This window comes from Aptenodytes forsteri, unplaced genomic scaffold, assembly GCF_000699145.1.
Source record: "Aptenodytes forsteri isolate BGI_AS27 unplaced genomic scaffold, ASM69914v1 Scaffold154, whole genome shotgun sequence".
In the NCBI taxonomy this organism is placed as follows: Eukaryota; Metazoa; Chordata; class Aves; order Sphenisciformes; family Spheniscidae; genus Aptenodytes; species Aptenodytes forsteri.
In genome coordinates, this window is record NW_008794083.1 from 770,086 (window position 1) to 796,581 (window position 26,496).

At 38.9% G+C, this 26,496-nt stretch overlaps 1 protein-coding gene across 1 annotated transcript; it reads left to right on the forward strand.

The window, feature by feature from the left end:
- The first annotated feature begins 1,234 nt into the window (after positions 1–1,234).
- HSD17B3 (hydroxysteroid 17-beta dehydrogenase 3) lies at positions 1,235–26,089 on the forward strand. The gene is made up of 12 exons (XM_009273231.2): positions 1,235–1,345; positions 2,672–2,897; positions 4,989–5,035; positions 11,135–11,210; positions 17,666–17,773; positions 18,522–18,589; positions 19,766–19,801; positions 21,283–21,317; positions 22,611–22,692; positions 24,476–24,541; positions 24,860–25,009; positions 25,715–26,089. Exons 1-12 carry the CDS (start codon positions 1,235–1,237, stop codon positions 25,823–25,825), a joined length of 1,116 nt encoding a protein of 371 aa, XP_009271506.2. The 3' UTR covers positions 25,826–26,089.
- The last annotated feature ends 407 nt before the right edge of the window (positions 26,090–26,496 follow it).

Below are 26,496 nucleotides of genomic sequence, written 5' to 3' on the forward strand. Positions count from 1 at the left end.
TTTTTGTGTGGATGGACACGTAAAATGCTTTTAAGCACACATGGATAGCACGAATCCTTGCTTTCTATACGATCAGCTGCTTTACTGTACTTGAAGTAGTTTCATTAGTTCGTTCTGTACTGTAGTAGAACTGATTTTATTTAATTCATTGTTCATGTCATGTTTTTGAAGTCCTTCAGACTTAGACTTCTCACCTAAAGTACAGATCTGATTCCCAAAGACTTAGTGATAGTATTACTCAGAAAAATTTAAAATACAAATTTAGGAATAACCAAAAGTAGGTATTATCTAGAAGAACTTGCAAGTGCTTGCATCCTTTCACAAAGCAATTCAGCTTCAGCCACTTACTATTTTCCTCTGTATCTGCAGAGATAATACTGATTGCAGTAAATTTGCTGGTTGAAACTCTGGGAATATGGGCTCAACCAGGCACAACTGTCATGTTAGAATTTAGGCAATTATGGAAATGGCTACTTCATTCACAGCCTCGGTAGTCGTGTCTTTCAGTTAATAAAGTAGTAATTTAAAACTGGTTTGTCTTAGTATACATCTGTAGATAGGCCTAACTTTATTTTTCTACAGATTTCATATTTGCTTAATGACATATTAAAACAGTTGTAAAACTAGATGACTTATTTGCTGTGTGAAGCTTCATTTTTTTTTCTTTCTTTTGGAAAAATGGTAAAAATTGTTAGAGAAAACATTAGTCTTCGGAATACATATTTAAAAGAATTATTAAGTAGACTAGTTTTAAGAAATACTGGATTGACTTCTGAAAGTCACATTTCCTCACAGAAGTGTCTTGTGGTTACATGCTACTGGCTACAGAACTTGATTTTCAGAAGTCAGTCCAATATTTTAAAAACTTTTTAAGTTCTACAGGTGGCAAGGTGTATTTACAAGGGAACATACAAAGCAACTTAAAACCGGTAACTGTTGGAAAGGAATATTGTACGGTGCATTGATCTGTTCGTACTCTTAATTTTATAGGGATTGCTTAGCAGCGGGCTAGCTGTAATGGAATGAGGTTAATAGTGAAAAAGTACAGTGGTCACCCAAAGAAGCTTTCTACCCATGCAATGTGCAAGGTTCTTGCAATGATTCCTGTGAAAGTCAGAGAAGCAATACCTCAGGAAAAAAACTTAGACTGGGCTGGATGAACAAATCTTCACATTGATAAGAATTTATCATCTTTCCTCTCAGTATCTCAGCCTGATTTACAGGTATTAGGCCCATGAAGTACTGTAAGCATATCTCAGACTCGTTACCGGCCTCCGGAAAAGAAAATGTCAGGGGAGCATGGGCAGAACTGGAAGTGCAAAAGAAAAGACTGGCAGCTATGGAAGTGTGCACTTTGACTCCATCATCAAGTAGAAGTGGTTTTTTTCTTTTTCATTTAAAGGAGGTATTCAGCATCATTGTTGCATATGAAGAACACAGTGCAACTTGTTCAAATTTAAAGTATTCCTTGAACAGTGAGTGATTCTTTGGGGAATTTGTGATTATATGTAAATATTTTTTGAAATTTAATATTCAAATCTTTTTTGATCTGACTGGCCTGCCTTATGGGATAAAACGAGGTGTTATGGTATAGGAAACAGTTATTATGGTTTTCTGGCTGAAGGTGTCAATAATGTGACATGACATACATTGCTGCTCTTCAGTTGGAGATTTCTGGGTGTCAGGTTTAGGTTAAATTTTCAAGATGATTCGTGTTAAATGTGGAAGAATGTCATTAAAATATATAGACAAATTTTATTTTACTTTATCTTAAGTGCATCGGTGTTCCTCTTCTCCAGTTTATACTGATCTTTAAAAAATGGGTAGTTTCAAATTGCCACTCCGAAGAAGACTGAAGGTTGTTTCTGTGCCTTCCCTGAGAAATTCCATATGTTAACTTTTTAAAATTTTTTAATCACTTGAAGTCTGAATTTCATTGATTTCATCTTTGTCTTGCAGTGGGGTACTGTTCTTGTAAGCGTTTTTTCCCCTTAAGGTTTTGATACATGTCCTCAACTTTAATACTAGTTCAAACATACTTTGTTCAGAAAAGCTGGAAGTCCTATTCCCTTGTTAATAGATTACTGCACTCGTTCATGCCATAATCACACCATTTGTAAAATGGGTGTAATGATACTAACCTCTTTTCAGAAAGCCCTTCGAAAAGTTATATAATATTGCTTTTTCCGTATAGAAATAATTAGATAACTTTAGTAACCTTTCATTATTTTGTCTTCGAATTTGTAGATAAATCTATGTTTCTGGCCTCTGCACAAGTTTGGTGTGAACTTGCCCTGGCAGTGTCTGGGCTAGAGTTTAACTCTTCAGCGCTCTGAGAAGTAGTGCTGATGCGTGTTATCCCCAAGGTTTGGAGTAGTCTTATCCAGGGTTTTGTTTTAGACCCATCTTTAGTCTCTGTGAATCCTAAACAATGACAATAAAAATATTTTTTTTTCTTTTTGTTCTTGGGTAGTTTCCAGAAAAGGAGTGAAACATTTTCTCTAAAGCAAGCACCAGAAATCATTGTTTAGTTTGGATTTTTTCAGTAGTTTACAAATCTGGGTGTAATGTAGAGATGTTATTCTAATCTAAACCCTGGACATTCCTTGGTAAAAGAAAATCACGTGATTTGATTAGACTTCTCACTTCTCTCCCAGTGCTCAGTGACTAGCAGCGTGCTGGAAAGAGGCATTTCCCGGGGAGAGAGCGACTGATTCATACTAGCTCACTGCCTTCGCTCGCCATGGAAGCATTCCAGCATCAGCTACTCACTCTTACTGGGGGTCTGATCTGTTTCTGTACTCTGGTAAAATGCATCAGATTTATGAAATATATTTTCCCACATATCTGGAGTGCTTTGCCTCAGACTTTCTTTCGATCGATGGGAGAATGGGCAGGTAAAGGAAACTTCCTCACCTTCTTCTTGTAACTGAGTGATGGATTGTTACATTACTAATCGGGAGAGGTTTTCCTTGCATTTTCTTACCCTGTCCCTTCAGAACAAAACATGGTTTCCACCAGGTGTGGTTTGCTTAATTCCTTTTTGTTTTCTCCTAGTAACTTTGGGTTTATGAGCCTGAAGTTTTTGCGTACTTGGGGAGAATAGAAAAATAGTCAAACTGTTAACAGCTCATGCACCTGGTGTATAGATGCGAATTCTCTCCCCCTTCCTACTTCTGATGTTTTTTCTCTACTCCAAATGCTTTAGTTTTAATAGCATTGCCTATATCCTCAGTTTCCTGATATGTGAAGCAACTAGTTTATGTCTAGCATATAGTTTCCACTCTTCAAAGCAACTTTTCTTTGTTCCTGGTGACTTTCCTCCAATCTGTTTTTTCTGAATTGGTGACCTATCCTTAATGGTATCATTAACGAGCCGAATCTACTCTAGCCTAAAAACTTCAAAGGCTGCAACTTGGCAGTACTTTTTTAAAGATATTATGCATTCTCATAAAATGACAGAAAAGTTTAATAAACACCTTCTTCTTCCTACTGATATTAGATTATCAGTATTAAGCAAGAATGAACAGGTACTACAGTAGTAGTAGTACTACAGTACTACAGTTCCTGGGCTACAGATGTCACTGATGGTGGCATCTTGTTAAGAAGTGAACAGTACTCTTTTGTGCTTCGTTACTTTCCCCCGCATTAGAGACTTGATGTGTCTGGATTGAGTATGTGTTTAATAAGCACATCTCACAGTGGATTAGTAAGAAATGAAATCCACTGCTTTGCAGAAGGCCTGCCTGAATACCAGCTGTTTCTGAAGCAATATGTAGGTCTCATTTTGATTTAAGTGAGGCAGGGACCTCTGTCCTGTGTGTGAGGTGAGGGGCAGCGCGTGGAAATTTCTGTGTAAAAATCCTTGTTTCCACTGAAGCCTGAGAGACTTGTTTCCTTCGGTGGACCTTTTATCCTCTGTCCTTTCATAAACATAAAGTCTTCTGGGCCCAGTAAAATTCATAAGGCTTGGATGATTTGCTGTATCACATTGCACATGAGATCCTGAGAATCATGACGATTAAAGTTGGGAGGTGGAAGCTTGTTTTCCAGCAGACTGATGCTTTTCATCTGCAGGTCTGCTAGAGAGCTAAAGATCCACTACTGCTTCACTGAGGGGTCTCTTTTCTCTGTGAAATGAGAGTAATTGCTCTTCTGTTGGCAACAAACCTAACCATTCAAAATCACCTTGCTTCCCCAGAGTCTTGCTATTTAGAAGTCCTTAACCTGCATTTTTTAGATATTGACTCATTCTCAATTTTGCTCTGAAAGCTTACCAGGTTTACCTTGGAATTGCTTTAGTGCTTTCCTACTTTATTTATTTCTTCTTTATTTCTAAGGTGATAAGGATTTGCTTTCTATAGTTCCTCTTTAGTATTTTTTTGCATAACATTTAAAGTTCAGGGTGCTTTACAAATGCTGAAGCTTGTTTACTTTCCCAGTAACACTGAATCTAAAGGTAAAATTAATAGGACAGCCCCGAAGGAAGAATGTTTTATAGATGGTGGTAAGTTTGCTGTGATGTTTCCTTACATACAGATTTCTTGTATGAGAAAGTGTTATATCAGCTTCGGTCACCAGTTAGTCCTTATCACCTACCATTCTGCCACCAGCATATAAGTGAAAAACTTGCAAAGCAGAACTTGTAAAAGTATGTATATGGAAGAAAATTCTACCACCTCTTAGGCAATTGACTTGTTGCTGAGCATCTCCCTATTGAAAATGGCAGCAATAACTACCTGCTGCATCAGATAGGTTACTGTGGGGAGGGATTTGCTTTGAAGACAAAATGTGCTAAATGAAGTAACAAAAAGATTAAAAAGTCAGAAGGAAGTGAATTTTTAAAAAGATTGTTTCTGTGCTTTAGTAGAAGCATTTAGGCTGCAATGTTCAGGAAACACGGATGATGAAGATTAAAGAATTCAAGAAAGAACAAGTTAAGCAGAGCTTACAAATGTAATCCTGATTCTTCTTTTTACTTTCTCCAGTGGTCACAGGAGCAGGAGATGGGCTTGGAAAAGCATATTCCTTTGAGGTAAGAAAGATTACTTACCCTTAAGTTTATTTTAACAAAATGGCAATTGTTACCCCTTCATCAAGGGGTCTTGCAAGTTAGTAAAACCTGCAAGTCTCTGCAAGTCAGTAAAATTATACTAGGATTCAAAGCCACTGTGGCAAACACCGTACTAGTCCTTCTCCTCTGTATGTGCAGAATAACATTAATCAAGTTCTGAAATAAAACTGGTACTGCATTTCAGAGGAAAGTCATTCATGCTTCAATGGTCTTGTCAGACCAAGGAAATAAAATGGAAACATTGAGTAATCAAAAGATTTCGTATTTTCTGTCCAGGGTGGGAAGACACCTATGTTGTTGTTTTTTACCCAGTTTCACAGCTGATCTGCTTTTTGACTTTCAGTGGGGTGGTCCAGCATTAACACACAAAATACAATTTTCTAGCCTTTACACTTGCAAACACATTTTTAAAGATATATCTCAAACAACAAATAAAGGAGAAATCTGTGTAAATTATTATAAACTACAAGTTATGGAAATTATAAGGAAGCCTAATGGTTTAATTAAGAATCGGTAGCTCTAGGAGCCTGCAGGAGGAGAGAGGAGCTCTGTGCTGACCCTGTAGCTGCTGCTGTGCAGAGTCACTACAGCAGTCCCTCTCTATTCACCCGTGATAATCAATGCTGAAGGCAGGGTGGCCTTGTACCGTCTTGTACCAACCTTGCTATTAGTGATAGTGACTGAACAGTAGATTGTCTCTTTGGTGTCTTCATTCAAAACTGGCTCCCTTTCTAGAAACTAAGCAGCAATGAAACATGAGTTGTTGTCTTCAGAGCTGAGGTGACCAGGTGCAAATTAGCAGCCTGTAATATGCAAGAGTTTAGATGTGATGCCTTCTGCTCATAAATTATAAAATATATCTCACAGAGAAGGAAAATGAGTTTCTTTTGAATTAATTTACAGGATTTTTAAGCTAGTCTTTTTAAGTGTATGCATTGTTTAAGCACCTACCTCATGATTTGCTTTACTGGGAGTGGCAATACAATAACTACTTTTGAAAGTGCATTGAACATAGGAAGCACAAAGACAAATACCAGCTATTATAGTTTAACATTTCGTGTAGTTGTGATAAAGCTCACAAGCTCTCCTGTGAGAAAAAAGGAAAAATGTTGCCTTCTGTCTACTCACTGAGCTGCTGTAGTGATGAGCAAACGGGAAGGGGTCTGATGAATACTTAGGTCGGGGGGAATGGGATGGGATCAAGACAGGGAGAGGAAACAGCAGAAATGCTTAAACATTTATTTAACACCATGCCTCTGGGTGTAGTCACATGCACATGCAGCTTGCTGAACTAACTTTGTGTGTGAGCACCTGGTGATATCTTATCCATGTGAAGGCTGCAGGCACCTGTGAATGTCTAGATCAGAGCCTCTGTCATTGTTTTGCTTCCTTTGTGCTATACGGGTTATGCAAGAGTAAATCCCATTTAAGAGGCCAGTTATAGCATGCGAATGGCTGCTTTGCACCATGAGAAAAAATGAAACAACTACTGTGGGTTTGGGGTTTTTTTTAAACTTGGCTGCAACTGGCTAGATTTTGTGGAACATTTGTTCATTATTTTTGGCTTTTGTGGGATGACTGAGAGCCATCTTTATCCATGCTGAGACATACCTTCCTCCCCAGGTGGTCCCTTTGATTGAAGCTGTGCTCAGCTACTGCTCTGTGGGGCAGATCCCAAGCCCACACCACATGAGCTCATAGCTTGGCACGTCATCTTGCTGGCTGAGGTCGAAGCACACACTTGTGTGTGGCTTGTGGATAAATAAATCTGACCCTGCTGTTTTAATGTCTGCGTACTTTTGGAGTTTCTGGCTCAGCACTACTGTCTTGCTGATCTGATGTCAGGGTACAAAATTCTCTGATGTTCTTCTGGCATAGGTCCCTCTGGTGTTATGAGCTGATGTGAAGGCAAGCCTTGTTTGATGGCTACAGTGTCTGTTCTTCTAGAGTTTGAGCTCTGACACCAGGTGATGAATCTCTTTCTGACATCCTGAGCTCAGGCATGGGCTGATAACGAATCACAAACTAATGTAAGTGCTCCACACTTGTTGGTAGTATACGGTATAGGAGAATAAGGAGAGCAGTTCTTGTGTTTTGGAAGGCTAGTGTGATGTGACTTTCTCTGTTCAGTGTTTTATGTGGAAATCCCAGTAGGTGGTTCATTGGGTAAAACCCAGCAGACTGAGGTCCAGGCAAAGATTACACTATTTACTGGTTCAGTACCCTTGTTTCCAAGGTTTATGGCTAAATACAGGTCTCTGCAAAATCTGTTAAGCTCAAGAGCTGACTAGGGCTGTGTGAAGAGCCTGGCAACTGTGAAGTCTCAGAATACTATGTTGATGCCAGGACACAGATTTGTCAGAGCAAACTATCGTCCCTTTTGTTTTCTGAGCTTGCGTTGAGAGGCAAGGACACACACAACTTGAGCTTATCCTCTTCTGCATGAAAGTCCAGGCTTCCATGAAGTCTCTGTCTGTATTTCTAGCACATCAGGGTGATTTTGAACAACTGGCCTTCTTGAGCATAAAGACCCCGACCTTTTAATTGTCTGCTGTGATGTCAGAGTACTGGGATTTTGGATCTAGTTTGCTATACTTATTTCAAAAGCCAGGTTTCTGTTAGATTTGGTCCATTAGTTCTTGGGCTGATGGGGTTTAGACTCGCCAGACTTGTAACAAGGAACAAAAATAAGTCAACTGTGAGTGTGCTGCTAGGCTGTCACATCTCTACTCACCTGTTAGCATTTCAGGTACTGGTGCAGTCTTGTTTGTTCTGTTTTTTCTTATGTAGTAACTACAGATGTAGTTACTGTAGTAGTTACTGTAGTAGTTACTGTAGTAACTACAGAGGTAGTTACTGGCTTAGCACCTCAAACATACTGCGTTTGTGGATGAGGCCATGCCATACTCTGAGACTTATGGTTTAGCCTCTGCACACTTCTCATCTGATGTCAGGGCAGGATGTTGGTGGCTCGCATGGTCACCATTTTTGTTATCGTCAATAGTTCGTAACTCTCATAAGTCAGGCCAGTGCTTGTGTCTAAATCAATGTTTTAGCAGACCATTTTGAGACAGGCACTGCATTCATTCATTAATGCAACAGTTTCTCAAATCTTAAACCTTTGTTTCGTTTCCTGAAATTGTGAGTAGTATTACCAGCAATATAATACAAGCTAAATATGATCTGAGTTTTCCTGCTCCATTTGCATATGTAGTCTAATTTCTCCACTTGCTCCTGGATTTATGCCTGGAAATACTGCTATTCTTCTTGTGTTGCACAGATGCAGAGCTAGCAGAAAGCTTGCAGAATCCTTCTGTCCTGTTGTCTCAGTCCTGGTCTGCTGGACCAAAAAGGGTTGAAAGATTTGAATCATAGAGACCTTACAGGTCTGAACCCCAGGCAAGGAAAGAAAAGGGGTGAAGCACTGAGGCTGTATCAGCACGATCCTGGAGAAGAGAGAAGAGTCTCTTTTGTAATAGGTAGAAATCTACAGTAGGCAGCTACAGATTCCATAAAGCATTATTAGGGATTTTAAATTATTATATCTAATGATCCGTGTAGAGTATAACCAATTTGTCAGTGTAACTGTAGAAGTTACACACATGGTTTGAATCTGACACCTGTGTCTTGCCTTTCATGAAGCTTTATTCTTTAAAAATTCACCTCAGACCGAGCTGCAAAAATATGCTAGAAAATGCAGAGTGACTTTATAATAATTTAACGTTGGTTTAAATTTTTAACAACGAGTTTGTGAGATTACAGAGTGCAGATCCTGCTTGACGTTTCTTCATTATTAGCCCCATTTCTAAATGCTAAGTTGTCATTATTAGTTATGGCTGGAGTTGGTAATACTGATCTTACATTTTAGCAGTCTGAGAGGTTCAGGAGCATTTTAGTCCTTTGCCACTGGGAGTCAGGATTTCCTAACACAAGCAGCTTCACATTACACTGCTGGGAGCCAGTGCTTATTCTTAACTGTCAGGGGAAATACCATCCTCTAACGTCAAAGCCTTTTTATTTTAGGAAAATGCTTTGTGTTAAAGACTTCTACACCAGAAGTGACCTTTATTTGAAATGCAATAGTGGTAAAACTGATTTAATCTTTGCTGTGGATGGACAGGAAATTATTTTCTACACACAGTTCTTTTTGTTTGCTTGAAGGTCCTACAAAACCTATTTCTGAAAAGGATGCATGTTTCTGTGTGGGTGAGGAAGCAAAAAAGAGTAGTCAGGTGTGTAGCCTTATACTTCTGGTTAGTCTGGTATACAGCAGCAAGGGAGAGTCCTCTCACCTGATGGTTAACAGTTTTATAAGATTGCCACAAACGTGCTTTTTGCTGAAATACAATGCAATCTTAGCCACAGGAATAGTTTTTTACTTAGGTTTTAGGAGACATAGCTGAGATGATATTGAGAAGCCCAGTGAAGCAGAACTTTGTTTTTATTCTGTGTATGACATGGCTGATATTTGGGTTTGGGTCTGAAGGCACAAAAATTAATATAATCCCCACCTGAACACCCCCAAATGGCTGAAAGGAGCAAGTGGCCATGGAAACGGAGACCATGTCTCCGATTGGAAATGGCTTGAGTCAAGCTCATTGTGGACAAAGGGAAATCTGCCAGTATGTAGGCAATTACAATTCTCTTCCTGAGAACTTAAAATGGAGCCCTTAAAATAAGCTTTCGAAACTCCTGAGTGTCTAAGTCTGTGCAGGTCTCTTTGGAGCACCCGTCAATTATGCGAGAGGGTCTCCAAAAGCACAGAATTGTGAGCATGGTCTTTGTGCTGAAAATGCAAATGGTTGTGGCTGATACATTTAATAGACAGTCTACCCCTTGTGCTGTCGATGTAGTGAATTTTTGAACAAAGGTCCCTATTCCTTAACATTCTCTGCATTGTTTCAGAAGAGCCCAACAGAACAAACTGTTTCCCTCAAATAGGTTTAAGGAGAAAGTGTTGCAGGAAGTCAGCTATGGAAATGAATGAGTCTTCAGTGTGTGGGCTTCACCAGTTAGTTTCTTCTTCTAAGCAAACCTGGAACTTTCAGATGACGTTGGCTTTATCTTTTGTGCTAATTTAGCTCTCTTCCTCCTTGCTCTCATGGGCATTTTTCTAGTTTCAGCTTTATCTTTCCTTTCTTTATGCACACAATGCCGTTCAGCTTCCGCTTGTTAATAATTTAGTTTCACAAGCTGGGGCCATGTTTCTCTCTCAAGCTTTGCCTAAAACTCTTTAACTGATGGGAATGGCAGGCCTCGGGAAAACAGGAGAAAACCATTCTCTATTTGTTCTGCATTTGTTCTGCACGTGGTAATACCAAACTGACTATAAACGGACTGCTGCGTTAAATAGTGTTTGCAGCTATAAACTTCAACTGTTGCCAACATCTCTGTGGATGTACATTTGTGTGACTGTATTATGAATTTTTATGCATGGACTTCACCTATTTTCCTTGGTTTCTTTCTTTTTTTTTTTAGTTTGCATCTAATAAAAAAACAGTTAAAATTTATCCATCTGACCTGCATGAGATTTTATTTCTATTAAAAAAATATGAATAAAGTCCAAATCCTTTCAGACTCTTTAGCCTTCAATTCAATATGCTTAATCTACTTCCTCAGGATAAAAAAACGTGAGGGTGGAAGGTGATGTTGTAAAATGAATAGGAAGTCATCAACATATTTGGCCTCCCAAATCCCAGTCGAAATAAAAATATGTTTCTGGGAAATGTCACGTTGCTTTCACTCCCTGCAGACTTTCATTCATTTGAAATTGGCTCCGATTATTTATTTTTGTTCATATTATTGGGGTTTGATCGTTGTCCAGTATATTTTTCTTGTAAGGGTCCAAGATTATACAGTGGAGGGGATGTTTTGGAAGACTGTTAGAAGCCTGAGTATTGTTTGTCCTGGTTTTAATATCTGTTGTTTTCCCATCAGGCGGGTGGCAGGTGAATGAAAGCAATTAAAAAAAAAAATTGTTTTTATTGCAAAACTGGAAAAATTGTAAAGATTCTTGTCACCTTACTGTTTGCTAACAACTTTTATATTCCTCTCTTGTAGCTGGCAAAACGTGGATTAAATATAGTTATGATAAGCAGAACTCTTGAAAAACTGCAGAGAGTAGCCTCTGAAGTTGGTAAGTCTTTGTCTCAAACTTATCTTCCCGTTTAGCAGGCTAACTTTACAGGGATCTGGAGGTCTATTTCCTCGGTACAGTATCTAGTACAGGAGGGCCACAGATATTGCTACAGATACAGCCCCAGGTGTTGCTCTAATACTAAAAATAATTTCTGGTATTACTGTGTTGCTTGAAGCCTTCTGGTCATGGATGACTTTAAAAATATGTGCTATAATTCAAACAGTGCAATAGGTTGGATAAAAAAAAGTGAATGAGGGTTCTTTACTGGCTTCAGCTGCCCTTAAAATCTGTAAACACAGGCAAAGGACATAAAATAATAGAGTTGTTGGAGGAATCTATGAAACAGTTTATGCTTGGGATAGAAAGCTTACCTTTAGGCTAGTTCTTGGAACATAGCAGAGGAGTAAAAATGAAATCAATGTACCTTTTTTTAAGGTTTTCAAGTTACATTTGGCTTTTGATAAAGCAATTAAATAGTGTGTCTTTAGATTAATGTTGCCTTTCAAAGGAAATTAGCCATTTACTGCAGGGAATGTCTTGTTTAAATACATTAAGATTGACAGTTAGGATTTCTTTAGGAGTCAAGTGAGTTTATATCCTCCATTAACGTTAAAGATTGCTGTAATCAAGGTTACTCTTCCCACTGTCTCTTTTTCTATTCATGGCTTCTATCCACCAGATTCCTTGACTCACAGGTTCCTGTGTTAAGCATGTGTCCCTCCAAGACTACAGCTCTGTCAGAAAGACTTGCCTTTAAGCAGGCTTGGCAGCTGGCTCCAACAGAGTTATCAGTTCCAGGATCCTTATCTGCAGAGCGAGCAGTGCATGTCTCAGGGATGTGGCAGACTTGAAGTGGGTGAAAAAAGCTGTAATTTCTGAACCTGCAGCAACCGAAATCAAGGATCGGACTCTGAAATTTTCTGTCCAATTTCCCTCCCTTTTTTTCCAGGGGTAGACTTGTTTTCCTTTGGGAAGCAAGGGGTATCAGAGGAGGAAAGCACCAACTCCCTGAATAGTCTCTATAAGCAGCTGTATCCATGAGACCAATGTGACTATGGCCTACACTAGCCCCTCTTAAGTAAACAGCCATAAAAAATTAACTTCTGTGGGAATTAGGCCAGCTCTGGTGTCATTGTTGCATTTCTTTGCAGCTAAATGTTAAAGAATTAAAATAATAGAAACCTGGAAAAAAAAGGCTGAGGAGTTTTTATAGTTTCTTTGCATTGTAAATTATAATCAGAAGGAAAGAATGAAAACAATAAGATTCCCGAGACTAACATAGCTAAGTAAAGAAAAAAAGTGGTGGAGCCCAGAAAGATAACATACTGTAAATTCCTTTGCACTATGATTTATTATAAGGCTGTCCACGGGCCCCCTTCCTAACTGAGGCCGTACTGTGCTGACTTCTGCAGCAACACATAAAGAAGGACTTGCCCTGTCCTGAAAGGTATTGCTAAGATAGTCTACAAACACTCCTATGCCTTGTGCAAAAGCGACCCGTGACTTTTCACACGTGAGGAAGCTTCCCTGACTGCAGCAGCACTATCCATGTAATCCAAGGTGTGGGGAGGTGGATGGTGTGAGCCCAGGAGCTCAGCCTACACCGATCAGGTTTCTGTGCCATGTTCAGCTGGGTTGTGGGCATAAAGAGGTTTCCCAAAGCTTGCTGAAATTGGTGGCAAATCCCAGTGAGATCTTTCCATTGTTTTCAGTGGGTTTTGGCTGAAGCTCAGCGTGACTCATGTGTTACTTATTGTGTCAGGTTGGAAATGAGTACGTAACAACAACTAGATGGCACAAACAGAAGGAAGGAGAGGAAGATATAGTGATGAAAAACACAGAGTATCTGATCTGGAGGCCACTAAAATCAGCAGGGAGCTCTGGATGTGGGCTCATGTTAAAGCTTTGGAAACGTTCCACTGATTCCAATTTGCAGACTCAGGCTTTACTGTAGTTAAGCTGAGCAGTTATTGGGAAGGAAGAAAAGTTAAACTTACTGTGATTTTATGTGAGTAAATAAACAACAGAAGCTACAAATGAAGCAAAAACTTAACCAGAATGGTTTTACTGTTTTCTAAATTTTCCAATTCTCACTGACTTTTTCTTTCTAAACTGCTTAAACAAGCAGTGTCTCGCTCCAAGCAGTTATCATTACCCTGAACTAACATGCAAGGAGATTAAGGCACAGAGAGAGAGAGACAAGAAGTTTGTTGTAGGCTGCGTATATTTGTTGTAGGACTGGACACATTACTTGTATTTCCTTTTTCTTAACAGCTACACCATATATCTTTTTCCAATCAGTTGGACACCATAATTAAAAAACTTGCCTCCCTTTTCAACCTGACAATATTATTTGCCTAGTCATACTGTCACATTCAGTTTGGATACCAAATAATGTAAATGAAAGGAGTCTAAAGTGCAGATAATTCCACAGACCTCAGTGTTTGGCTTTCAAACAGTCCTGTGGGCCACAGGTGTGCCTGGGAGCAGCTCTCAGAGCTGTAGCAGGCAGAAATGCACCGTAAGAAAAATATTTCTCTAAAGAAGCACTGGAATTGAAAGCCAGGTTTCCATCCACTCGGGACAGGAAAGCTCTTTTAGAATGAGATAAAAGATAACAAAGTAAGTCTTGTGGAGGGCAGACAGAGAGGACCATTACACCAGGTATACTGCTCATTTAACACATTTAGTATTGTGGTTGTGAAACATTGATCAAACTGTAAAACCAGGAGGTTAGAAATGATGGAATGCTACTAACTGCACTCCTTTTTTATTTCTTCTGCCTACACTTCCTAAGCAAGCTGTACAGACGGAGCTAGGTCCTGGCTGAAAAGTTATACTTTAGGGTCTGTTTATATGACCAGGGTCTGTACTGATTAGCTGTTAATGCCAAACAAATAAAAGCCACTTCTGTAAGACGTAAAAAATATTCACAACAAGAGTAGGGTTTTTTGGGTTTTATTTGTTTTGATTTTTGGTTTTTTTTGAGAAGAAACAAATCTGTATTTAAGGAAAGAGAAGGTGTTCGATTTTCAGAAAGCAGTAGGAAATACAGCTACACCAGTTTAGACTAGCTGAGCATGCAGTTAATGAATTCATATTTGGTGAAATCATGCCTGTTAGTATAGAATAAAGCAGTGAACATAAAAATCACCCCACAGAATTGTCAAGAACCAAATGTGTTCCGCTCCCACTAAGACCTGTAAAGGCACTAATTCATTTAGCTGTCCCCTCTGCTGCAGGTTTAGTTTCCAGTCTGGTCTACTGTGTCCTCCGCCCCTTGTCCTTCCAGAACTAGCTCGGGGAGCTAAGCAGGTAACAAGCTGAGATCACTGACTAGCATAAAACAACTCACTTGGCACACCTTTCCTTCATCCTCAAAGGCTGCTAAAAATGCCTGTTGTGTCTTGCTGATCACTTGAGGTAAAGCATTATCGTTCAGGGCTGTTTTCCCAGTATGCGCTACTACATAACAGAGCACTTAAGGGCCTTGACCGATGTTCTGAGTGCTCTGGTAACTACTAGCAATTCCCATGTTTTTTTGTTGACTGAGTTTGTGGTCTCTGGTATCTTCTATCATGTTTTGCAGTTCTGCTTTTACACTCATTCTTTTGGTTTCTTCTCCATTTTCCTGTTATTTCTGAAACTGAGTTATCTTATATTTCTGAGGAGATATATCTCTCCAAAAGACTTTCAAAATGTAGCCAGAACTTGTGCTTTATAATCTAACAGAAATTTTTATATTTCTCCCCAGCCTTAAATCTTTTTTAAACCTCTTTCTGTTGTTTAAAATAACTTCTCATTTTGCTCTCCTCTCTGCAAATTTCCACTGAATATGAATGCCATCTTAGCCCGAGTGCTTCTCTCTCCATATTCAAATTTTGCTATAGTACTTCAAAAGGATCTCCTCTTTCTACAAAGATCAGTTCTTGTGTCGCTCAGGCATTCGTTTTGCTACCTCAGGTTTTCAGAAGATCTTCATAACTCTCTAAACAGAAAAGGAGAGTTTCTGGCAGACTGCATGTCCTAACCAACTTCATGCTTCATCCTGATTTATTCTCCTCTTGGTAAATTTCAAAAGGCAGCACATTATCCTATCTGACAAGTGGGATTCCCAAGTGATCTGAGGACAGAAGGAGTTAGATGTATCCTTCTTAATGATACATTTTATAACACATCAGATTAAACAACTCAGTTCAAGTTTTTAGTTTTCCCTAAATTAGTTTTCTCTTCATTTTTAAAAAAGACAGTAACCTGTCCTGATATTTGAAAACCTAGGCTTTTTGCTTCTGGCATACTTAGGACTTTTAAAAAGAGTTGGAATGGCTTGTGTCTTCAAAGACTGTCATAAATCTTTGTCACAGGGAGAGAGACATAAGAAACATTGGAAATTATTTTTTGGCTCTCTCCTTTGCAGAATTGTTATCATTTTCTGAAGAGCTATCCCTGGATAATTCATTTATCAGCATGATAGTTTTATTGTTTTTTAATATATTGTTTTATTCTTAAATGAGACAGAGGAAAGCCATCTGGAGTACTTGTTTGTTGGCTGACGGTGCTGGTTGCAGCAGTACAGTTCTGTACAGACAAGGGGATGCAGAGAAATTCCAAATGGTTTGTTTGATCTTCATTTTTATGTTGCTCTGGTTTTGGCTGCCCTTCTCATTGCCCGCAAGAAAGATGGCCACAACATCACTACACTTTTTAAGACCATCTCGTTTTGTTTATAGAGTTCTTCAATCAGAAGGTCACTGTAGGTGCCTGCTCCAGCTGTTGCTCTGTTCTTTCCCTTCACTGCATTTACACTCACAATGTCCTTTTCTTTATAGTTGTACCATTCCCCCAGCCGAGGACCACGAGGGGGTCATTTGCCGCTAGAGTTGCTTTTATAGGTTGAAGGTTCAAAGGGTGTTTTGTCCCTTTCATACACACAACTGCAGCTTGGAAAAAGGGCAAGAAAAAGGGCACTCCTTCCCCCTTTCTTCTGTCATGGAGACAGATGTCCTCTAAAATTGCACACAAGATGCAGCCCACGTTTCAGATCCGGAGTGAGAGCCCCTGCTGTTTCCTCAGACCACTTGTGTTACTTGGGTAGTGTAAAGTGGTTGAGACTTGCAGTGTAGTGAGGGGCAAGGAGGGAACAACATCATCTCACTCTCCAACGCAGGCCCTGTTTTGTTGCAAACTGGCCTGATGGACCTAAAGCCAGCTTTCTGTCAGCCTTGCTCTCCAGCTGGTGCAAGGCCTCTTCCTAAATCCTGAATGTACACAAGGGATGAGGCAAGATTTCTGGGTAGAAATTAGCGAGTCTGATTCCTATTCAAGGCAATGCTCCCTGTCACCTGTATGATAGAATCAGGCTCCGAACAAGCAGAGACAGTTTCCCAAACAGGACTGAAAGCAGACGTTCTGCCATCCACTTGCACCTGAATTCCTGCTGCTTGCAGTGAGTCTGCAATCTGATCGTCTACTGACATTTCCAAGCTTCGCTTGTCACTTTTTCAGCAAACTTCATCTGGATTTCAGGTTGCCCATAAAACTTGAAAGATGGTTTAGTAGCAAGAATTTACAATGTGAACATCTAGTTAGAAGAGGCCTTACTGGGCCCCTTTAAAGGAGAACATTGCCTTTAAAGTGAGTAAATAAGATCCTCTACCTCTTTTCCTCATGAAACTTCATTGAAAATATGAACAGCAATAAATCAACTGCTGAGAAAAATGGTAATGTACAGCTGGGCTCCACTCCTGCATAACAATGACACTGGAAAAATCATACAAATTTCCCTTTCCCTTCTGTGTAAATTGACCTTGTAAAATTTAAACTATACCATCCCTTAAATGCCTTTTAGTCCTGAAAAATCCTGGGGAAGGTTCAGTCTACGGGAGTGCAAATGTCAAAATAGGAGAGGAATTGTTTGAAAATAATGCAGAAAATACTGCATCACATCCAGCTCTGTTTTCCCTTCCTCCTACATGAAAAGATAAGCTCTGCGTGTTAAAATATTCATCTTATACATGAAAACACTTTAAAACAATTCTGCAAAACTGTGCTTATGTAGAGGATCTGGCACCCACATTCACTTGTGTAACGTATGCTGACAGCGTTCATTTATAAATATTATGACAACCAGGGGAAGAAGTCCTGTGTTGTTTATTTCTGGGGTATTTTTCTTACTGAAGGTGTTTAGATTTTGTGAGGGAACTTCCATTGATTTCAGGGCATAAATTCATCCTATATTTGCCAGGCCATTTCCTTGAAAACCACTGGGTACAGTGAGAGCGTTTTCCTTGTGTTTTGATCTTTCTTAAAGCAAGAAAGTTGAAACAATTGCTTACTGTACAGCAGACATTACTAAATGAGACATATGATTGTTTCTCTCATTACTTAATTATGGCTCTCCCTCTCTCTGGTTAGATGCAAAGGGGTTTTCTATTTTTTTTTCTTAATTACAGAGCAGGCCACAGGTCAAAAGGTGAAGGTTATACAAGCTGATTTCACCAAAAATTCAGTGTACGAGAACATCGAAAAAAGTCTGCAAGGCTTGGATATTGGTGTTCTAGGTGAGTCACTAAGGTCTGTTAATTGAAGAGTATTTTACAGCTGCAGTGTATTAAACTGAGAATTGTATAAATGATGTGTCGTAACAACTTGTTAGCCGACACTTAAAACCAAGCACAGAGCTGCCTAATGCATCTGAGCATTAGTTATCATGAAGAAGTTTTAAAAGTGAATTAAAGTTCTCCAAAGGCTTCCTGTTTCTCTGTACAGTGGCTTCTTTACAGTGAAGCCTCTTCTGCCACTTTATAAGCAGCACCCAGCTTGTGGGGTGACTTCTTCCCTGTTTGGGCTCAAAGAATTAATTTTCACTATTGATTGTTTTACAGCTGTGTGCAATTCTTATATTCAAGCTGAAATGAGCCTGTGGCTAACACTAATTGGTATGATCCACACAGCAACAATGAAACCATTTTTTTTTTGGAAATTGTTTTTCGGGTTTGGGGTTGGTTGGGTTTTTTTTTGGTAAAGAAAATCATCCTTTTAATAGTGAGACAAATGAAACAACAACAACAAAACACAAACAAACAAACAAAACCCCAAAGCGTAGCAACAGACTGTTTTTCTGTTCCCTGAAGTCAGTACTGATCAGTACCGATGACTTCAGTGAGAACAAGACTCGATGCTAAACAGCATTGCTCTTCACATAGAGCTCAAAAGCTTCTGAGTCTCGAGGAGAAGCCATTTGTTTAACTAGCTGAGCTATGCACTTTGTCTAGATTTGGTTCTTATCATTATGTTTCCTTTGATTAGTTAACAATGTTGGAATGCTTCATAATCCTCTTCCGTGCCGTTTCCTTAATGGACCAGACATAGATGAGGTAGGATTACTCTGTGGGTTTCTACTTCCAATATAACAATGAGGAACTGTAATTCCACTTAACAAGGGACAGATTCTGCCCCTGCTACAATCAGCACATATATAACTGTTCAGCTGAGTGGGAAAAGAACCGGGCCTGAAGAAGCATAATTTGATTTGTTTTTAATGCTCAGAAGAGCTTGCAAGAGAAAAAGAACAGTAGATTTCAGCTAAATTGCAGCAAGCACTCAGCAATAGAGGGGAGAGCGCTGCTGGCCTGGTTGTAGCAGGGATCAGCAGCCCCTCTGGCTCACTGCTCACATGTAATGTAATGGGGTCCAGCCTGGTCACAGCCACAGCTGAAGTGTCAGGTTCTTGTTAGTATTATTAAAACTTACTTTCTTTGGAACACCATTGCTTAAGTATGTGAAAAAAATGAAAAAAATAAACCTCATTTAAACACAGTTTACTTTTTGGGGGGAATTAATTTACACATGTAGAATAGTTTGACAGGATTAGGGATGTGATCAAGTTTTTCATTGCCTTATTGTTATTTACCTCTATAGTATTAGCCATGAAAAAAACCCAGAGTTTCTAAATTCTTGCTAGCACCTGTCTCAGGATCCATTCAGTCAATATATCATCATCCACTACAAATCAGAGATCCCCAAGCAGGCTGCTTCCCTCAGAGCTGCAGCCGCATGATGGCACCTCTGCTGCTGCTATGACTTGTGTTTGCTTGCTGGTCTTGGGAGGATATCTCTGTGTGGGAGTGCTTTTGCTGCACAGGCAGTCTACCTTTGTCACTGAAAGCCACTAAGTCTCAACCTGGCACCTCTGTAATTTGTTGTCTCTTTGCATCCAGCGTGGTTTGCTGGTGCCCTCACTGCCTGGACACCAGCCTTCCGGGTTTCGCCACGTACAAAGATGTGGCTGGGCCAAACAGAGGGCACAGAGTCAAAGGGGGGAAAAGCAGATTTGAATGCCATGTTTAAAATAAAATGAATCAGGGCTCACCTGCCTTTGAGTATCCCACATCATAGGGACAGTCAGTGACAATCAGAGTCGAGCAAAGCAGCTCTAAAGGCAACTGCCTTGCTAGAAAGCTTTTCAGTTGGAATTACTAGCTTTGTTACCTGGATAAGCCACAAACTCTCTGAAGTTAATGATGAACTTACTGTTTTCTTGCTTCCTGCAGAACCTTGTCAACTGCAATATTATTTCTGTTACAAAGGTATGTGACACACTCGCATCTATGTTACATCTGTAATTATTTTATTGGAAAAAATTAGTCCCACACAAGAACGACCAACTAGCTTTCCTGTGTGTTTTCATTTAATTTATCTGCAGACAGTAATTTTCAGCAGGAATGTCAGCATTATTTTCAGGACCCCATCTGTTTCTAGTGCCTATAAAATATTTTGATCAGGGCTGACTGGAAATGTTTTAACACAGTTGCTTGGTTGCGACGCATTGTTACACTGCAGCTGAAACATTTTGCAAAAACATTTTGGTTTCAGTAAACAGGGAGATTTGTTTCAGAATCAACATTTTCCAGACAGGAAGATCCACAGTTTGACTTTTTGTAGTGTATGTGCATTTTTGACACAATTCTGTTCTGTAAAAATATTTTTGTATCAGTGCAGGACAGAAACTTAAGGAGTTGACTCCCAGTTCTGTATTGTTACCTCTTGGTGTTAATTTTGGTTGGCTACTTCCCTTACAAGAACAGTTAGTATTTCATGCTTTCCACCTCTGATTAAGATTTGTATTGCTCTGCTGTTTGCAAGCAGCATGTTAACATGAACAAGAGCAGAACAAGAGCTTTGTAGTTCATCTCAACCTTGGCTAATGTCTTTCTAATCATGACATGAAAATCATCAACAGATGTTCGTCTTTCTTTGGCTAGCAAACTTTACATCCCAAACTTGTACTGCTGCTTAATGACTTCAAATAATAAATCATGTAGTATCAGTCAATTGAAACAAATTCTTCCATGAAGTAGTTTGGTGAACTTTCTGCTCCTAGGTTTTATTCTGTTTATATGTCAAAAGAAGAGAAATATTTGCAATATCTGAATGCTATATATAGATGCCACATAAAAAACAGGCAAACATTTTGTACCCTCTCAGCCTGGGTACAAAAGGGTTCTCCCTTTATCATTTCTCACCTTACACATACCTCAGAATCAACATCTTCTGCTTCACCAGGGCCTGGGGATTCCTTTCCCCCACTGCTGCAACCACATCTTTTTCAGTCTTTCGTGAACATTCACCTTTCTCCAAAACACAAAGAAGAAATCATGCTCCTAACCAGCATTCCTCATGGTTACATCCAAATCATCTTTAAAGCTGTTTGGGGTTTTTTGTCCCCTCCCTGCCTTGATTCCTGCTAGGGTCCCGCTCACCACTTCTTGCAGTGGGATGCCTGAGCACCAGGTATTCCTGGCTCCCACAGACGCCAGCACTGCAAAAGACTTTCACTACTTAGAAGACTAACCTTTGGAATTTTTTGACAATTCGGATGATTTGCAGGCCATTAGCATTTCTAAAATGTTTTCCAAAACTTTGAATGTGCCACATTTTAGCTATTTGAACTGTATACATATGGCTGGGGCTTGAGCAAGTGAAATCTTGTGAATAAGACAAGATCAGCTGAAAAATGCAACCAGAAAGAGGGAGAATGCATATAGGTTTTAACATATTTGTCTTACAGATGACAAAAATTATTTTGAAACAAATGGAACCAAGGTAAAAATAATTTTTTCTAGAAATTTCAGTAGGTTTTACCTGCTACCGCCAGTTTATTCAGTGGTAGCTGTGCTTTTTCATGATTAACTTCTGCACTTTACAGTATGACAATTAGTAAGATTTTCTTCTGTTGCTGTTAGTGTTGTGTGAATGAATGATAGGAACTGCCACAAATTGTCAGTCAACTGTAGAACAAGACAGAAAATATAAAATATAAGTCTGTGTCCAATAAAAACATGCAGTTGTTGCAGAAATAAAATGGCATTTGATGGGTCTAATTAGGCAAGAAATGGCATTTGAATATATTGTCATATTCTTCTAAGACTGGTAGCTGTACTTGGAATAATAGTTTTCAAACTCTGGAAATACCTGTACTACATCAGAGTGTTAGTGTTTGTGAATGAATGATAGGAACTGCCACAAATTGTCAGTCAACTGTAGAACAAGACAGAAAATATAAAATATAAGTCTGCGTCCAATAAAAACATGCAGTTGTTGCAGAAATAAAATGGCATTTGATGGGTCTAATTAGGCAAGAAATGGCATTTGAATATATTGTCATATTCTTCTAAGACTGGTAGCTGTACTTGGAATAATAGTTTTCAAACTCTGGAAATACCTGTACTACATCAGAGAGATTAATTCAGCTATGCAATTAATCCCTTAATTAAACCCTTTTCTCCTTTTAATACAATGTGTATTTTAGACATGGGGGTCCTTAAACCAGAAGTTAAGGTCTTCAGATGGAGTTTCTAGAAAACGTCGTTAACTACTGCATTTTAGAGAGCAGTGCATGCTTTTTGTTTTGGCAACAAAATAAGCTCTTACTGTTTAATTGTTTTGGTTTGTTTTTTCCTGGTTGTTGCTGAATGATTTGTTTTTAGTGATTTGCACAGGGAGTTGTGAATAGGGAAGCTAAAACAACCGATGCATGGAGCAGGAAAAAGAATGAGCCAGCTAATGAGCAAAAGGGACCTACCAATTACTTAGGAGCATAAAATCTTTCCTCTGATGGCAGTTTTTGCTCTGTTAGATGTACAATAGCATGTACAATGTTCCCATGGTTCTGATTGCACTAGGCATTTAAATTTCACTTATGACATTATTCCTAGCTGTTTTAGACTTAATTGCACCTAACTAAACCATAAAAATTGGGTCTTTTGAAAGTGTAGTCTACAGTATAATAGGGGAGCTATGCCTTCTGGGGGAGAAAGGTTGTTTTCAACTTGTGCAGGCTTTTACTATAATACTGTCAAATGTAAACTGAATGTAACTGTTTAAATTAAATTTCAGACAAAAAGGTCTTATTCTGAATATGTCCTCTGGTCTGGGTACTTTCCCTTGTCCATTGTACACAATGTACTCAGCTTCTAAGGTAAGTCATTCGCATTGCTTTATAAAGAAATGCCCATCGAGTGTTTACCAAATCGTTTGCATCAGCAATATAGGGCCAGTTTTTCAGGACATAAATCAGTGTTGCTCCACTGAAACAATGAAGCGATGTAAATGAGCACTAGCTGAGAACTACGAACCAGTGAAGCTGTGTAATGAAATCAGCTGAAGGTATGTCTGATCATCAGAACATCTTTGTCTTTGATTAAGTAGTATTATACAGTGCTCACAACCTGTCCTCGTTCTGGGAAGTGATGATTTTTACCAGGCTGGCTTACCTTGTTTACTCAAAACTGTAGATGCACAAAAGTGCTAGATTTTGCTTATGGAACCAAGAGTAAAATTCCTGGTAGGTGGGTGGTGAGTTGCCTGACTTCATAGATTTCACTTCGAAATTTTGCTCTGAATTAAAACCCCAGAGCTCATAAAAATGAGGAGTGAATGATTTTTATTGAAACTCCAAAAGCAACTTAGTTCAGGTTTGCTCCAAATTAAAAATTCTAAAATTATTTGCTTGAACATAGCTAAAGTTCAGCTTGGTAAGAAAAAGCTAGTTATTCTTGGTAAAAAATTCTGGTTTTCCATTTCCTTTTTCTCTTTTTAACATAAGTTTCTCCTTACTGAAAACTTGAAGTACATTCAAACCAGACAATTTTAGTTCCTTAAAAAAGTTTAGATAACATTATTTCAAAGTGATACGGTTCACTCATATTATTTTGACTTTTTTTTCATTCTTGGGTGTGTTTTACCTTTGTTTCTTTTTAAATGGACTTTTTTTGCAATGCCATGAAAGCAAACTATTTTACTTGTCAGCATATTGGTGCATTATTTCAGTGATACGGTTCACTCATATTATTTTGACTTTTTTTTCATTCTTGGGTGTGTTTTACCTTTGTTTCTTTTTAAATGGACTTTTTTTGCAATGCCATGAAAGCAAACTATTTTACTTGTCAGCATATTGGTGTTTCATGTAATATCACAACACTATTGGTGTTTAAATTGTAAGACCTGTCAAATGATGTCTTTGAAACACTGTCATTTTTTCTCCCTAGTAGGACTTTTCTATTTCTAATTACAGAGTATTGATCCAATGTTGTCAAGTTTCTGAATATTTCTTAAAGATCTAACTCCTAAAATTAGTCTTAAAAGAAGCCCAACTCTTACACAAAGAAGTTAGTATATGTGTACTCTTCATGGTGTGGAGAAAAACTTAGAAAGATAAACCCTAAATGTTGAAGCTCCAAAACTCCCAAATTCCCAAATACATGACTTTGAAAATCATATTTGTAAGCTATGCTAATAGGTGTACACTGAAGGCATGAGTTGTATTTCACTCCCCTTCTTAATGCAGGAGAAACAGCAGTGTAAGCCTTGAACTATGAGGGTAGGTGTCAGCCAGAGATGAGAGCCACATGGAACAACAGCTGGAATAAATGGGCCTCAGGCATTTATATCGCTGCATTTTCATAAATGTGACAAAGCTTTCAGTCCAGTCTGCAGTAGTACTTGTTTCATGTCTGGCTTGGGCCAATACGAGGCTCCATTTTTTCTGGTGCAGATAAACAGTCAATCTTGCCATTGCTCATGTGCACCAGCAGAAAATGTGTCTTGAAAAGTTCATTTCTATGTTTTTCACCACTGCACTGTGCCTTAAGTTGTATGATGTTTGGCCATTTTTGTTAAGGACTTGTTCACACGTATTTGTGGGCATATGTGAAAGTACTCAGTTTCCTATGCTAATGTTATATTGTTTTATTTTATTCTAGGCTTTTATAAGCACTTTCTCCAAAGCACTACAAGCAGAATATAAGGCAAAGGGAATTATTATACAGGTGATGCTATATCTTGCTATATTTGCCTTCATTTTAACAAATTCTTCAAGAATAGATGCCTAAAAGATGCTTAAATCTGTATAGTGTAGCCATCCCTGGTGAAGTGCTGGGTGACCCTGTCAAAGCTTTCTCTCTTCCCTGCATGCAGCTGTAGGCTTTTTTCCTTATTCCACCGTAGTACCATTAGTTATTCCACACAGTGCCTTAATCCATTGCAAATACCTGTTATTGCCATCTACTTGGCAGATGCTGTAGGATTCTGCAGAGTCATCTAAATGTTAGATGACATTACACTGTTGTTATGATTTCTTATTTTAGGTAGTGGCTCCTTACGGTGTTTCTACTCCAATGACAATGTACCAAAAACCTAGTCTTATTACGAAGACGGCAGAAGAGTTTGTTAGTGAATCACTGGATTATGTCACCTTTGGAGATGAGATTTTTGGATGTTTAGCCCATGAAATGCTGGTAATTGAATAGTATTGCTGGTAATACACACAATTTGATAGTGTGTAAATGGGTCCCAAAGGCTGAACCAAGGCTCTCTGGGCTCAGCAGGTTCTTTTGACTGATTTCAGAGACCTTAAGGTTGGACATCAAATGAGAAACAGTGAATAGGTTATTAAGGCTAATACGCCACCAGTGAACTATGAAGGGAGGAATACACAAGTAAAGCACAGTGGTACAGCACAGTGTGGCTTTCTCCACTTTTGTGCCTTGAGCTGATCTCAGTTTGATATCTGGTTAGTCTTCATCCTTTCTCCAGCTGCCTGTTTTCATGACCCTATTAGGAATATTTCTGCGACACCTACTCCTTTACAGAAATTGGCCAGCAGATTCAAAAGTTATTAGTGGGGAAGGGAAAGGACATTAACAGACTGTGCTATCACATAAACATAATTTCCTTAGGATACCAAGCTAACAAAATAGAATAAATATTTATACATGGCAGCTGTTAACGATGAGCATGAAAGTATAGGGACGAGAACAGATTTGCTGAAAACTGAGAGGAATGAACATTTCCCCCTAAGAGAAACATACATACTGAAAGTATAAAGTAAAACCTTTTGCATTTACTGTTTTCTATGACCTTTCTGAACACTCAGTTAATTTCTTTCAAGAAGTTCCTGTAACTCTTTGCCTTTGTATTGTTTTTGCTTGATTATTCTGAAGGCATGTGTCCTGCAGTTCATCCCTTTATGGGTGTTCCACAGCGACAGACTTCAAGAAGCAGTCCTGCATGCATTTACCAGTTATCTGAAGAAGAGGTGGAGAAACCCCTAACAGACACATTTTTTTCAGAAGACGTACGATGGAAAACCCCAGCAGGATGCATTTTACTGTGTCTCTGTGTGTGTGAATGTGGAAGGAATGAAATCGGTTTGAGCCATAGCTCCATCCAAATCACCTATCGAGTGATAAGTGCTTTGATCCAATGAATCTATTAAGCAAATTAATTCCTGTCCCTTTCCAAAGACCGTAAAATTTGCTAGAGCTGTTCCAGTGACTCCCGTGGGCCTTAGATAGGTTCTAAGAAATTTTCATTACTATTTTAACATAAGCTTGGAGGCCACAAATATTTACGCCTATTTGATGTTCATGAATAAAACAATAATTTGCTTTATTTCCAAACTTGTTCACAGTATATTTTGATGCTTTCAGTGAGTGTTTTGTGTCTTTGTTTTCTTCTGAAAAGTCAAGGAAATTTGCAAGAAGAAAAAAAGAAAGCTTTCAGGGTGTAAAGTATACACTGGGCCTTCGCAAGTCTGCAACCATAAAAAACATATTTCTGTCCAGAGCCTGTGAATGACTTCATCCTCTGCAATATCTGATATTGGCTGGAGGAAGCAGGAGCGTAGGCAAAAGATAAGCAGTAATTCTGCATTCCTGGATGAATCCAGAAGGCAAACCTTTTGATTGTAGATATCTATGAAGATCATACTGGGTGCTATTGA